The 14,066-nt window shown below is 38.3% G+C and overlaps 1 protein-coding gene across 1 annotated transcript; it reads right to left on the bottom strand.

Moving 5' to 3' along the window:
* Positions 1-201: 201 nt before the first annotated feature.
* GM2A (GM2 ganglioside activator) lies at positions 202-13,411 on the bottom strand. Its single transcript, XM_003756737.4, has 4 exons — positions 13,231-13,411; positions 8,279-8,431; positions 2,087-2,272; positions 202-1,299 (listed from the first exon to the last, which is right to left on the bottom strand). The coding sequence occupies exons 1-4, from the start codon at positions 13,315-13,317 to the stop codon at positions 1,144-1,146; spliced, it is 582 nt and encodes a 193-aa protein (XP_003756785.1). The 5' UTR covers positions 13,318-13,411; the 3' UTR covers positions 202-1,143.
* Between the last annotated feature and the right edge of the window lie 655 nt (positions 13,412-14,066).

Here is a 14,066-nt window from a genome sequence, read left to right as displayed (position 1 = left end):
TGGGGCAATTTGAAGCTGGGTGGCTCTCCTTCCTCCTGGCACACCTGACCATTCAAGAAAGGAAGACAAGTAGAACTATATAATTGGAATAGGCTAGGAGTAGGACCGAAGGGAAAAAAATTATCCAGAATTCAAACCCAACCCTAAAATATCTCTTTAGCCAATTGAGAAAAATATAGAAATACAAATACAACAAATTGTAGAAGAGCAAATATAGATTTACTTTTAGTCCAGGTTTAGTTTATTGTGAACCTCTTGGGGGTCCACCCATTGGTCCTTCTGCACCTTGCCTAAAAGTAGACTAGGACTGAGCCATTCCCCCTTCTCAGGCCCCCAACCCCCATTCCTTAAAAGGAAATATGGTAGACTCCTTAGCTGAGGAGCTTTGGCAAATTTTCTCAGGATCCTGATCCTAGGCCACTGACTTCAATTACAAAAAAGTGGCTAGTTATTGCTACTAGGGTCTTCTGGCTGGCTTACCAATTTAGGCACTTTCAAAATGAGCTAAGGTTAAGCCAAGGAATATTGAGGCCCGAAGGATACCCTCCAAAAGAGGTCTGAGGGACCTGTTGTGTACTGTTGGATGCCGCTTTCCATAAAGCACTGGAATAAATTCACAAGTTCTTTGTTCTGCTCTCCCCACCATGACCCTTCCAGAGTGGGGAAAACTACAAGTGGCACTGATGGGAGGAGCTAAGGGTAGCTTGTCTAGGAGGATCATTAAAATGAGAAAATATATATATATATAAAGACCATTGCAAATTATGTAAATATTAGCTACTATTACTTTAAAAGATCCTATGCTAAAATTAAGAAATAATACTCTTAGGAAGGTGTTTCTCAACACTATAGGCCAGTTCTTTGGATGGGTTTTTCCCATGGGAGAAGAATCCTGGAAACTGCTCATAGATCCTAGGCCTGGGGAGGAAGCCGGAGAGGTCTGGGATGTGTAGGAAGACAGAAGAACAGAGGTAGTTTTCCTGGAATTGAAGAAACTGGGGAGCTCCAATTCCAGGGGAATGATCCCCTGGCTGAGGCTGGAGGACATGGGGCTGAAAACTTCTCCCCTTTCGGGGAGAAGTGATTGAGGGACTGAGAATGGTGGGAAGGAAGAGCAGCTCTATCCAGGCCTGGAGGATGGCCTCATTTCTCCTTGAGGGAGACCTGGATCTTGAAACAGCCCAGACGAGTGTTGTTATTGCTTAGAATGATCCGAGTGCGGTAGTTGCCACTGCCCAGAGAAGGTGGCAGCTTCACAGGAGGTATTTCGAAGGTGGTCTTGGGCAGGGAGTATGTACCCTATAGAGAGATGAAATGAGCACAAATGAGGGAGAAACTTTTCTAGTGATCTTCTCTCCCTCTGAAAGCTCCAGAACAGTAAAATCTCCTCCCAATCCCCAGAAACAGGCAAGTACAGGAAATATTTTTCTGCAATGCTAACATGTACACAACTAGAGGTACATGAAGGTTTCATCTCAATGGTGGCTCACTTCCCTTATCAACTACATCTTTTTTCTACTTTTTCTACTAGGCTTCCCTTTTCACAAATCCTCAAAATTGCCTGTTCTCATAAGGGCCCAGAAAAAGGGAATAATAGCAAATGGTAGTTTTTAGAATTCAATGGACTTTAGAAGGTCAATAGGTTCCAAAATGGAGAAATGCCTTGTTTTTTCCACCTTACCTACCATGCTCAAGGTGTTGCTCACAATTCTTTCCTACAACACTGCTTACAAGTGGGGCTCCATGTCTCCATCCCAAACTAGGATAGGGCAATTTCTCTTTAATTTCTCAACCAGTTCCTGAATTCCCATGTCACAAGTGGCCCTTGGGGCAATTGAGATCTGCCCCACTAATAACAACAGGGGCCCATGTCTCCTCCCCAAAGTAAGATAGGGCAACTTAGGGGAATCACTTTAATTTCTCTACCAGCTCCTGAATTCCCAGATGGTGACAGGGGGCCCCTCAGGACAATTGAGATGGCACTCACAGGTGGTAGAAGAAGAAAGACAGAGTGACTCAGACTTGAGGACTACCCAACACTACCTTCTCATAAAAAGGGTACAAAGGGACCTTCCCGATGACTTACCGTCTTAAAGGGGCAGTGACAGGGTAGGCCATAGGTATGGAGAGGCTCAGGGCAGGGCTCCCCAGCTGGAATGAAGGAGTCAATTGTCTCACATATATCTCGATAGGTACAGCTTCCAATATTTTTGATACATGGGATCAGCAACCAGAATCCAGGAGCCACTTCTTTCTCCAAAGTTACCACTACCTTTTAAGAAAAAAGATATAGTTCATGAGGAAAGTAGGGCCTGGACGTAGAAAGAATCCATCCACTTAGTCCTCAAATGTCCCTTAGGAGGGTGGGTATCTTTTACCTTACATTTACAGATGATTAAACACAAAGATCAAAGGATCTCATGGTCACACAGTGTCAGGAACTAGGAATAGAAACCAATTCTCCTGTCTTTGAGACAGGGCTGTTTCCACAAATACAAATGTGGTTTGAGCAGAAAATGTATATTGAACATTTCCCCTTAACCCCTAGTTTGAACGGAAACAAAATGAACTTGTAATCGTAAGAGTCCATGGTTGACTTCAAAGGGCTTTTCTGTGTATTTTACAACAAAAATAACTTTTCAAACAAAAAGACCCCACACTAAAACAGATAACAATGAGGAGAAAAATTATTCTTCTTAAGTGTCTAATCTATATGGTATGGCCTGAGAACCGAGTATTTTTCCTGCATTCTCTAGGCACCCACACCAATGTCTTTTTTTCTTAAGGTTCTTTGCTTTCAATCTCAGATCCTCTCTTCAAACAAGGAAAACAATATTTGGCATTTCAGTGTAATGGAAGGAGGTCTCTAATAAAATGCTATGATCTTAATCCTACTCCATTTTCATCAAAAAGTAGAATGATCTGAAGGAAAAGCTAGCATCTATATAGACTTAGCTAAGTGCTTTATAAACATTATCTCATTGGAACTTCACAACAACTCTATGACATAATACTGTTAATTTCCTGATATTACACTTTAGGAAAGTGAGTGGTTAACTGGCTCTCCTAAGATCAAACAGTTACTAAGTATTGAGGTCAGATTCTAGTGAGGTAAAATTTAAAATCCAATACTTGAAAAATTCTAATAAAGAAAATCAACCATACAAATGTAGAATAGTGTAAAAGATGGCTTTTGGCAGTAGTTTGTGTTAAAATGACAAGGATTTTTAGCAGAGAACAATACAGATCAGCAAGGCAGCCCAAAAAAGGCTGTAGCACAATTTTAAATTCTGTAACTAAAAGCATGATGCCTAGGATGAAGAGCTATGAAAATAAATGCATGGTGCATTGGACTACCTGCCATCTAGGGGAAGGGGAAGGGAGAAAGGGGGAAATTTTGGAACAAAAGGTTTTGCAAAGGTCAGTGTTGAAAAATTACCCATGCATATGTTTTGTAAACAAAAAGCTATAATAATAAAGAAAATAAAGGCATAGTAACCCTCTATATTGATCGGATACTATTTGCATTATTGTGTCTACTTCTAGCTGCCCCATTTTAAGAGACATCAATATACTGGAGCACAAAGGAGGGTATCAAGATTTGAAATATGCCATGAAAAGAACCATTTGAAAGAAATGAGGATATTTATCTTGGAGAACAAACTTACATGGAAATTTGAATCCTGTGTTTAAATATATGAATAACTGACATGAAGATTCAATTTCATCTGTTTGACAGCACCAAACAGAATGAAGACAATTGACACACTTGGAATAATTATAATGAGGAATAATCCCACTATTCGATAGGGGAGTGTATTAGTTGTTTGACCATATGCAAGTCTACAAAATGTCAATAATAATACTCACAATTCTCATCTGAAAGATTGTGAAACTTAAATCAAGAGTTTGATTTACAGTATCTTTACAAATTTGTAAACTTTACAAATAATAATCTGTTTTGATCAAAATAAAGGAAAATTCTTATGATGAAAGGTCCTCAAGTCTAATGGCCAACATCTGGTGGAAGGGATGGGGGAAAGGAGAGGAAAAATTGGAAAAGTTTTGGCAATTGTCAATGCTATAAAATTACCCATGCATATAACTTGTAAATAAAAAGCTATAATAAAATAAAAACAAACAGAGAAGTCTAATGGTTAACACTTACCCTAAACTCAGAAGACATGAGCAAAGACACTGGAAAGTCTATTGACCATTCTGGAATTTAATTAACTCATTTAATTCATTAACCTTAAGTGGTCCTAAGTTTCCATGGCAACATGGAGATGACCCAGAACTACCTTCCTACCTTCAGTTGTACTTTGTCCTCTTTCACACTGCCCCTCATATAGTTTGTTCCCAACCCTCCAATCAAACTATCTCCTCTCATTTGTTACCAGCAGGAATACAATAATTCCATTCTTGTTTCGCTGGGTTACTTCAGCTTCATTGTTTTTTACATAAATTCTGGTTAGTCTTTAATTTACCCTGGAGTCCAGAAGGGTTATGATTCCCTATACCCTGACGGCTTAAAAAAAAAAATTCAGGCAGCCTCCTAGTCATGACTCATTTCTAACTAATAACCAGAAGCAAAACAAAACAAAACAAAAAGTGGCAGGGAGGAACAGGAGAAAAACAACAGATATTTAGTTGAGCCTTCTTTATTTTTTTTTTTTTGCCTTCTTTATTTCTTGAATAAACTATCTTTCCTTTGACATTTGTATCGACTACAGTATTCATCTTAACTACTTACCTCCTGAATGAAGCTGTCCTCCCCAATTCTACCCTCACTGGTTTAATCAATCACTACTGCCTTCTGCATAGTCATTACTAAACAAGACTAGGATGAAAAGGAAGAATTGCCAAAACCATATCACAGCTGACTCCATATACTAACACAAACTCGTTCAAACAAGTATCACGTCCTAGATTCTGTAAAAAAGCACTTTTTGTTCCCTGGTCCTTCGGTTTCTCTGCCAATCTAGGTTTTGGAAAACAGAGGAACTTGCTTGGGTTTCAACCCAAGCTCTGCCATTTACCATCTACGTGACTTTGGGTATATCATTTTATTTTTGTTGGCTTTAGTTTCTGCATCTATAAAAGTGATTTAAGTTACTCTTCTAGTTCTAATTTTATGATTCTAGTCACAAGAATAGCTCACATTCCTCCACTACCTTACAAAATATTTTCCTCACAATAAATCTAGGGTACTCTCACCTATAAAAAGAAAATGATGAGGAAATAGAATTTGAGTTTGTAACTTAATAATTACCACCGACATTTACAGTGACTTTAATTTAGGTTCATATACTCTTGATTTAAGTTTCACAATCTTTCAGATGAGAATTGTGAGTATTATTATTGGCATTTTGTAAACTTGCATATGGTCAAACAACTAAGTGGAATTTGAATTCACATCTTGATGACTTCAAGTCTAGCTCTCTTTTAACTATGCCATGTGATTAGTCACAACTTGAGTGGCTGAAATCATTCTATGATTCAAACCTAAGTCTGCTGATTCCAAATCCCATGATTTCTACTGTACATGTATTTCTGAAGCAAAGCTTTTAATTATTCTGAGACTGAAAATACATCCCATGTAGGGAACTGACATGGACTTATAACACCAAGGACAATTCCTTAATGGACAAATGGACAAAAGATAAAGGGAAATTAATTCAAGAGAACAATAACTACTAAGGTTACCTACCCTATGAATTTTGGAATGCTTTATCTGAAAATTTGGAATGCTTTACCACCCATAATGAGAAACACAAATCAAAATGAATCAGATTCTTCCTCATGTGCTCCTTTAATAAAGATGACAAGAACTGGAAATAGACAATTTTGCAAGAAAATGGGGAAATGGACATGCCAATACATTGGAGTTTTAAACTGTTTCATCTATTTTGAATATCAATTTGCAATTAATGCAAAAAGTGACCAAACTCTTTGATCTAACCCACCACCATATATCCCAGAGAAATCAAAGATAGAAACAGATGTAACATAGACCAAAACATCCACATCACTCTTAGAGACAGCAAAAAATGATAAAACAAGAGGAGAGGAAATAGAAAGAATACCTATTAGTGGGGAAACAGGTGGGATAAAACTTTGACTTACTGTGAGAATGTAAAACTATTATTTTGTATAAGTTATTTATAATCCAGATAAATATGTAAAGATGTTTGAACTGACACAGTATACTAAGCAGAACCAAGAAGATACTTAATGACAACAAAAATATAAAATAAAAAATCACTAAAGAGAAACCCACGTATAAATGAGAGAAAAACCAATTATATTCCTAAGTGTAATTAAGGAAAAACTTGAATGTTCCACAAAAAGAGATACTGAAATATATGTATTGATACTCCTTTAAAAGCAAGAGCAGGGAGCAAAGACTAATAGAAAACAGAATATGGTATCTATATCAGCTGTTTCTGCTTAATTGTATCTGTCACAAGGGAATATGTATAATGGGAAGTGATTGATTTCTTCCATCTTTACACCAATCACTCATTGACACACTTATTGATTTTTTCCATCTTTACACCAATAAGTTATATAATTTTTTAAAAGATTAACTTGTTGTTACCCATGCATATAACCTGTAAATAAAAGGCTATTAAATTAAAAAGATTAACTTGTTAGTAAAACAAAATTATAAAAACAAAATATTGTTTTCTCTTTCCCTAAGGAAGCACATAGAATAAGAGAGCAATACAATCTGGCATTCATTCAAGTTCCTGGATAGAAACCTTAGCTGATTATTGATAGAGAAAAGCTAGATGTTTCTGCTTAATTTTCTCTGCATCATTTCACATAAATCTTCCCAGTTTTCTCTGAATTCTTCCTTCATAATGTCATGTTGTAAATAGTTCTATTTTATATGTGAAAAAGCTGAGATGTAGATAGATTTGAAAAACAAAATCAAAAAATTGCCAAGGATTCAAATTCAGATTCTATGTATGACTTTGAGAATATCATTTTTTTTTCCTATGATAGAGATAATGGCTTAGTCTTGGCAGATCTATCAATGTTACCAAAGTTCTTGGGTTCCGTTCTGTACCAGTAGTCTACCCTAGATTGTGTCTAGATTGTTTTTTTATACCTGGAAAGAACACCAGAATTGAAATTAGGGGTTCAAGGTTCTAGTCCTGGCTGTTGGCAAACTGCTTTTGTTCTCTGGGGGTCCCAGGATGATTATAAATCCAGTGCTGGAAGGAAAGTCATCTAGTCCAACCCTCCTTTTCCCCCATATTATGGATAAGAAAAATAACATTTATTTAAGTGACTTGCCGAAGATTACAAAAACAATTGAGTGTCAGAGACAGGATATTGATTTAGATCCTCTGACAACAGTGTACTTTCCACTGTACCATACCGTCTTCTTACAAAAACAATAATTTCTATTCTATCTTAAAGTTTGCAGAATTTATAAATACCTCATTTGATTCTCACACTAATTATAGGAAGTGTTATTGTTTCCATTTTTGAGATAAACAAACTGAGCTAAATGGCATTGCCTATTTAGTATCAAATTGTGTCAGACATAGGATTCAAACTTAGGTTTTCCAGACACCAAGTTTAGTACTCTCCCTACTCTATACTCTAGTCCTATGAAAGGGGGATAATTTCTGCCCTGCTGACTTGTCTCTCCTGAGGTGTCAGGAGGATGAAATGAAAGCTATGAGAACATTATATAATTAAGCACAGGAGGTGATTATTACATTTAGTACAATTTGGACTTTAGATATTGGCTAAGATTCCTTCTAGTTCTCATTCTCTAGGGCTTCCCTTTAGGGGTCTATTTGTCAAGTGTTCCCCCCCATGTTGAGGTTGGAAAGGGACCTCAAAAGGTTAGAATCACAAACCAGTTCACAATCAAGGAGACAAATATATCCAGTTCTTCATGTCATTGATATGCTAATTTTTTGGCCTAGAGGTAGAACTGAAGAATGATCTCAGGAATTTGGTTATCACTGACCAGCAGATTATGTATCTGCTAGTCAGAAGACTAGAATCATTAACAGATGGATTGTTAAATCAGAGGGCCTCAGAATTCCTAATATATCTTCCCTAAAGTCTAAGGGAAGAAATACTATATCCCTAGGCCGGATGATTTTTACAATCAATCACAGGACAGATTGTTAGAAAAGAAGCACTCTAAGGTCAGGGAACTTTAAAATTATTATTATATTTCCCTTAGAAGCTGTACACCAAAACTAGCTCTGGTAATAGCCTTTTGTCTTATTCCACTTTCAGGACATACCTTCAGAGGAGACGTGAGAGGTACAGCAGTCTTGGTCTCTAAGCCAATGGTTACTTTTCCAGGGACGTTGATAGGAATTGGTTTTACTTCCAGGCTAGTGATCAATACTGGGTCATGTTCACCATCGCAGTTTTCCCAAGAAAAATCATCGACCTAAAATATAATTAAAGCATTTGGTGAAAAGTTAAGCAAGAAAATTATATAACTTCCAATCAATCATTTTCAACTATCCAATCACCTCTGAAACCAAGCTTTATCTAGCATCCAAAGGCTTTTGTGATCTATTCCCTTTTCCTCACTCTTGTATTTGAGGTATACAAGATTTTCTCATCTCTTAAATATATACCCCCTACAACTGTTAGGCTAGATTTTCTTCTTAAATAGCTCCCACAGCTATTTAAATGATTTCTTCAATAACTCTCTAGGTCTATCTACTACTCTTCAAAGCAGATCTCGATTTCTCCCTACCCCAAGTCTTTCCCATAGACAATGAAGCAGTGAGTATCTTATAGCACCACAATTTATGCTAGATAAAACTTGAGAAGGAAAACAAAATGCAAGAAAACAAAGAGTCAAAATGTTGTGATCCACAATCAGTTCCCACAGTCCTCTCTGAGTGAAGATGACTCTCTTAATCACATCATTGAAACTGGCATCAGTCATCTCATTGTTGTAAAGAGTCACGTTCATCAGAATTGATCACTGTAGAGTCTTGTTGTTGCCACATATAACCATCTTCTGATTATACTCATTTCACTTAGCATCAGTTCATTCAAGTCTCTCCAGACCTCTCTAAAATCACCTCCTGATCATTTCTTATAGAATAATAATATTCCATAACATTCATATACCATAACTTATTCAGCCATTCTCCAATTGATGGACTCAGTTTCTAGTTTCTTGCCACTACAAAGAGGGCTGCCACAAACATTTTGCACATGTGAGTCCCTTTCCCTCCTTTAAGAATCTTTTTGGGATATAAGCTTAGTAGCAACACTGCTGGATGAAAGAATGTGTATAGTTTGATAATTTTGGGGCATACTTACAAAATTGCTCTCCAGAATAGCTAGATCAGTTCACAACTCCACCAACAATGTATTGGTGTCCCAGTTTTCCCACATCCCCTCCAACATTCCTCACTATCTTTTCCTGTCATCTTAGCCAATCTGAGAGGTGTGTAGTAGTATTTCAGAGCTGTCCCAATTTGGATTTCTCTGATCAATACCGATTTAAAGCACCTTTTCATATAACTAGAAATGGTTTTTAATTTCTTTATCTGAAAATTGTTCATAATCTTTAACCATTTATCAATTGGAGAATGGCTTATAAATTTGAGTCAATTCTCTGTATTTTAGAAATGAGGCCTTTATCAGAACTTTGAAATGTAAAAATGTTTTCCCATTTATTACTTCCCTTCTAATTTTGACTGCATTAGTTTTGTTTGTTCAAAAACTTTTTAACTTAATAATCAAAATTATCTATTTGGTGCTTAACAAATTCCAGTTCTTCTTTGTGAATTTGTCACAAATTTCTTCCTTCTCCAAAGATGTGAGAGGTAAATTATACTATGCTCTTCTAATTTGCTTATAATATCACTCTTTATGTGTAAATCATGAACCCATGAACCCTTAATTTGGTATAAGGTGGTAGGTATGGGTCAATGCCTAGTTTCTGCCACACTAGTTTCCAATTTTCCCAGCAGTTTTGTCAAATAGTGATTTCTATTCCCAAAGCTGGGGTCCTTGGATTTGCCAAATACTAGATTGCTATAATTATTGACTATCTTGTCCTGTGAACCTAACTTATTCCACTGATCAACTATGACTGCTGCTCTATAATATAGTTTTAGGTCTGGCACAGCTAGGCCATGAAGGTACTATTTTTATAAACATTTGCCAGCTAAGGAAACAGAGGCAGACAGAAGTGATTTGTTCAGTATCATGCAGTCAGGAAGGGGTAGTTAGATGGTACCACAGAGGGCCAGGACTGCAGCTAGGAAGACTTATCTTCCTGAATTAAAATCTGGTATCAGACTGTGTGACCTTAAGTAAAGGACCTAGGTAAGTCAGTTTTTCTTTATATGTAAAATGATCTGGAGAAGGAAATGGCAAACCATTCTAGTATCTTTGCCAAGAAACGTGACCAAAACAATATACAGCCAGAAAGTATCTGTGGCTGAACTTGAACTCAAATCTTCTTGACTATGTTTCAGCTACTGCAATAACTTAGATACCTAAGTGAGAAAATTTATGTGGATTTAAATACGCATGGGAAAAAGGAAAGGACTTAGCTTACATAGTGGAAAAAGCAGCTGTCTCTGGACATTGTCTCAGGAATTGGATGTGGCCTCTGAGGTCCATTTCTAGATTCAGCTATGGATCTAGAATAATATAAACCTTACCTCTTCTTGGCGTAAAGAACAGAACTAGGAACTATAGCAGGCAGAGGCTGCAGAAAGACAAAATTTAGCTCAAAATAAGGAAACATTTGTTAATAAGAAAATTGGGTTATCTCAAAAAAGAAAAGTTCCTCATCATGAAAAGTTTTCAAGAAAGGATAACTTGTCAAGAACATTGATGAGGGGGTTCCTACTCATCATTGAGTCAGGCTACATATTTCTTAGCTCCCTTAATGGGAAAGACTGGGCTTAGTTCCTGTAGTGATTTCAATTAGTGGCGAAGACTTTTCTAGGGCCTCTCCCCCAGGGCTTCTCTCCAACTAAAGCTTCCTTCCCCTCCCCCTCCCAACTGAAGACCTCAGAAGCACATGATAAGTGTCAGCTTGGGGCCAAGATGCTGATAGTTCTCTTGGGGAAGGAAATAAAGCATGATTAAGTGGGAAGTGACTCTTGCCTTTGCAAGGGTGCTGGGGTTTCTGTCCTGCAGATGGTTCCTTGGAATACGGTCTCATGAAGAAACAAAGCATCTCATGAGCCTTTCCTAGACCCAAGTGGAAGGTTAGTGGAAAACCTGTTGGACTGGGGAATGAAAACTAGCTTCAAATCTTGGTCTCCAAACTCAAAGTTTTCTATAAAATGGGCAAAGATATCTACAGTATCTATCTCCCAAGGTAATTGTACAGATCAAATGCAAACATTTTTGTATACCAACTATTATTATTACAAAGAGTTCCAATTGTGTGACTTTTCTAGGTCCAGATTATTATTTCAAGATTATCCCCTTTCTAACAAGGCACCATAAAATTTACCCTTTCCACTACACCAATCTGCCTTCCTGCTTTGGGCAGATTTGGCTTAAGCATCCTGTCTTATTTGAGAATGGAATATTAGGGGCAGTTAGGTGGCACAGTAGATAGGGTACTGATCCTGGAATCAAGAGGACATTTAACTAGCCTGTATGTGATCTTTGGCAAGTCACTTAACCCCATTGCCTTCTCTTCCCTTCCAGAGAAAGAGTACTCTGACTATAAATGGAATTTCTGTGATGCTTTAAGATATATATTTCCTCATGATGACTTTGTGGAAAAGGTATGCCCATTTTATAGATGAAGAAACAAGCTCAGAAAGTTACCATAATTTATCCAAGGTTACATAATTAAATGAACACATGTCAGAGATAGGATTGGACTCCCAAGTCCAGAGCTTTTCTTATCACATACTGTTTTTCTCAGCACTATGAAAAGCCACCAACTAGGAAGAGTAGGAAGATGAATGACCTTTCCACCCACCCCATCCCCATCACATAGTTACAGCTTCAGGATAACAGGTAAAAGAGATTAGTTAATTATTGGGCAAAAAAAAAAAAAAAAAAAAAAAAGGCATCCAGTACTAATATCATTCAGAGATTTGTGACTCTTTCCCCTGAAAAAATATGAAAAGTACACATAGGGGTGTATTCACTTTTCAAAGATTTAATTACCATAGAAAAGTTAAGGGGCTACTCTGACAGAAATCTGACAGAACAGAACTTTTATGTTTTTTCCCCTTACCAGAAATGAAAAACCCAGCTATTCACAGCATAGTACAGGTTAAAGAAAATTGATCTGGCAGAAAAGATTGGTTTTTTTTTTCCTGGCCTTGGCTATGTACGACTGTGGATAAGTCATTCATTACCCTTCTTTGAACTGAAACTCCTCTCAGTTTTAAAATTCCATGGCTCTCCATCCCATGATCAGAAGGCAAAGGACTGTTTGGGAAGAAGTTGGGGAGAACTTATAGGGGGATAAGGAAGGGAGGAAAGGAAGTTATCTTCACCAAGGAATGGGGAACTGTCTGGGTTTTCATTCCTGCTGCCCTTCCCTTTATGCATCATAATCTTGGGGCTTTCCAGAGTCCCCCAAAAAAGAAACGGAGGACTCATATTGGCCACCTTTGGAAAGTCTGAAATCCCAAAGCAAACTATTGAGCTTATAGGAAAGATCCCTAGCTCCTCGGTAAATGTCAGTCAACAATAAGTGCAATTTAGTATAAAGTACAGGACTGATCTAGGAGCCACGAACAGTAAAATCGACCAGATGAGGCTACTTTTCTGTTTGGCCCTAGGCACTTCATAGGATTCAGGGCTGATAGGATCTCAATGACCATCTTCCAAGAATCCTGTTTCACTGACGAAGGAAACGGATCTCCAGAAACCTTAAGCGACTTGACCAAAGTCAACAGCACATTTCCTCTTCTGTTAAATGAGAGGGTGAGTATACCACCTCTGAGATCCCTTTCAACTCCATGATCTTTAGTAAGTATACTTCGGCACAGATTTTAACTTGGCCTGGGGCAAGGGGTAGGAAAGGTTGTGAAAAGATGCTGGAGATGGAAATTCTATATCTATTAACCCACCTTTGAATCAGCACTAGGGGCGACCCTCCCCGTTTCCCTCCACTTGTCTCCTGCAATCAGAGACGCCTTCCCCCATAATCCAGTCTCCTGGAGGGAGCGGGAAGCAGCTGCGCGAAGAAAGGGTGAAATAAGAAAGGGGCGCCCACATTCGATAACTCACCATACCCAGGCGGAACAGACCCTTCCTGGCGGGAGCAGGCCTGGCGAAAGATACAACCAAAAGCACAAGTAGAGAAAGGGACTTCATGGTGTCTGTCAGTCAGCAGATGCAGGTAGCAGCATTTGGAGATGCGCCTTTAAGGATTGAAGAGGACAGGCAAATATACGCTCCGCCCAACACCACGCCTCCCGGACCGGATTGCTACAATCCAGTGGCGTGGGGCTGTTCGCATCAGGGCTTACGTCCTGTCAGCTCCACCCGCTTCCCCTCCCTTACTCTAGACACTGAGGCCACTGGGCCGAGGCGGAGAGATCGAGAGATTGTAATCGCCAACTTCTGGGACACTACCTTGATACTTAGAAGGGAAGGAGCGATCTGCATCTATTATATCACTTTTGGCCTACCTAGCCAGCCCGATGGGGGTAGGTCCCGGCCGATTAATTACTTTTCCCCATCTTACAGATCAGGAAATTCCTATTAGATGGCTTGTCTCGTGGTTAATAAAAGGCATAGCACTTAGATCACGTTATTTTCCAATACTTTTAAATTATCATCTCTAACAATCTTAGGCGGCGTTATCAGATTCTACGTACTTTTTTAGGAGGAGTGAGAAAAGAGAAAGGAAATGAAAAGGATCGATGGGTAAATGATGAAAACTGATTATCTGTGGCATTGGCTGTTTTGACCAGCTTAGGTCAATGTATTTCTTGTTTTTCCTTACCAGCCATACACACGTGCCTTAAAGTCCACTGTTCCGTGACCTTGACCCACAAATTCATAGAGAGCGACAAAGCTTCCCTTAAGGCAATTTGAATAATTCCCTGAAAGCTAGGTGG

The sequence above is a fragment of the Sarcophilus harrisii genome, chromosome 2, assembly GCF_902635505.1.
Source record: "Sarcophilus harrisii chromosome 2, mSarHar1.11, whole genome shotgun sequence".
NCBI lineage: Eukaryota > Metazoa > Chordata > Mammalia > Dasyuromorphia > Dasyuridae > Sarcophilus > Sarcophilus harrisii.
The sequence above is the reverse complement of the archived record's forward strand: the minus strand, read 5'-3'. Positions and strand labels throughout refer to the sequence as shown.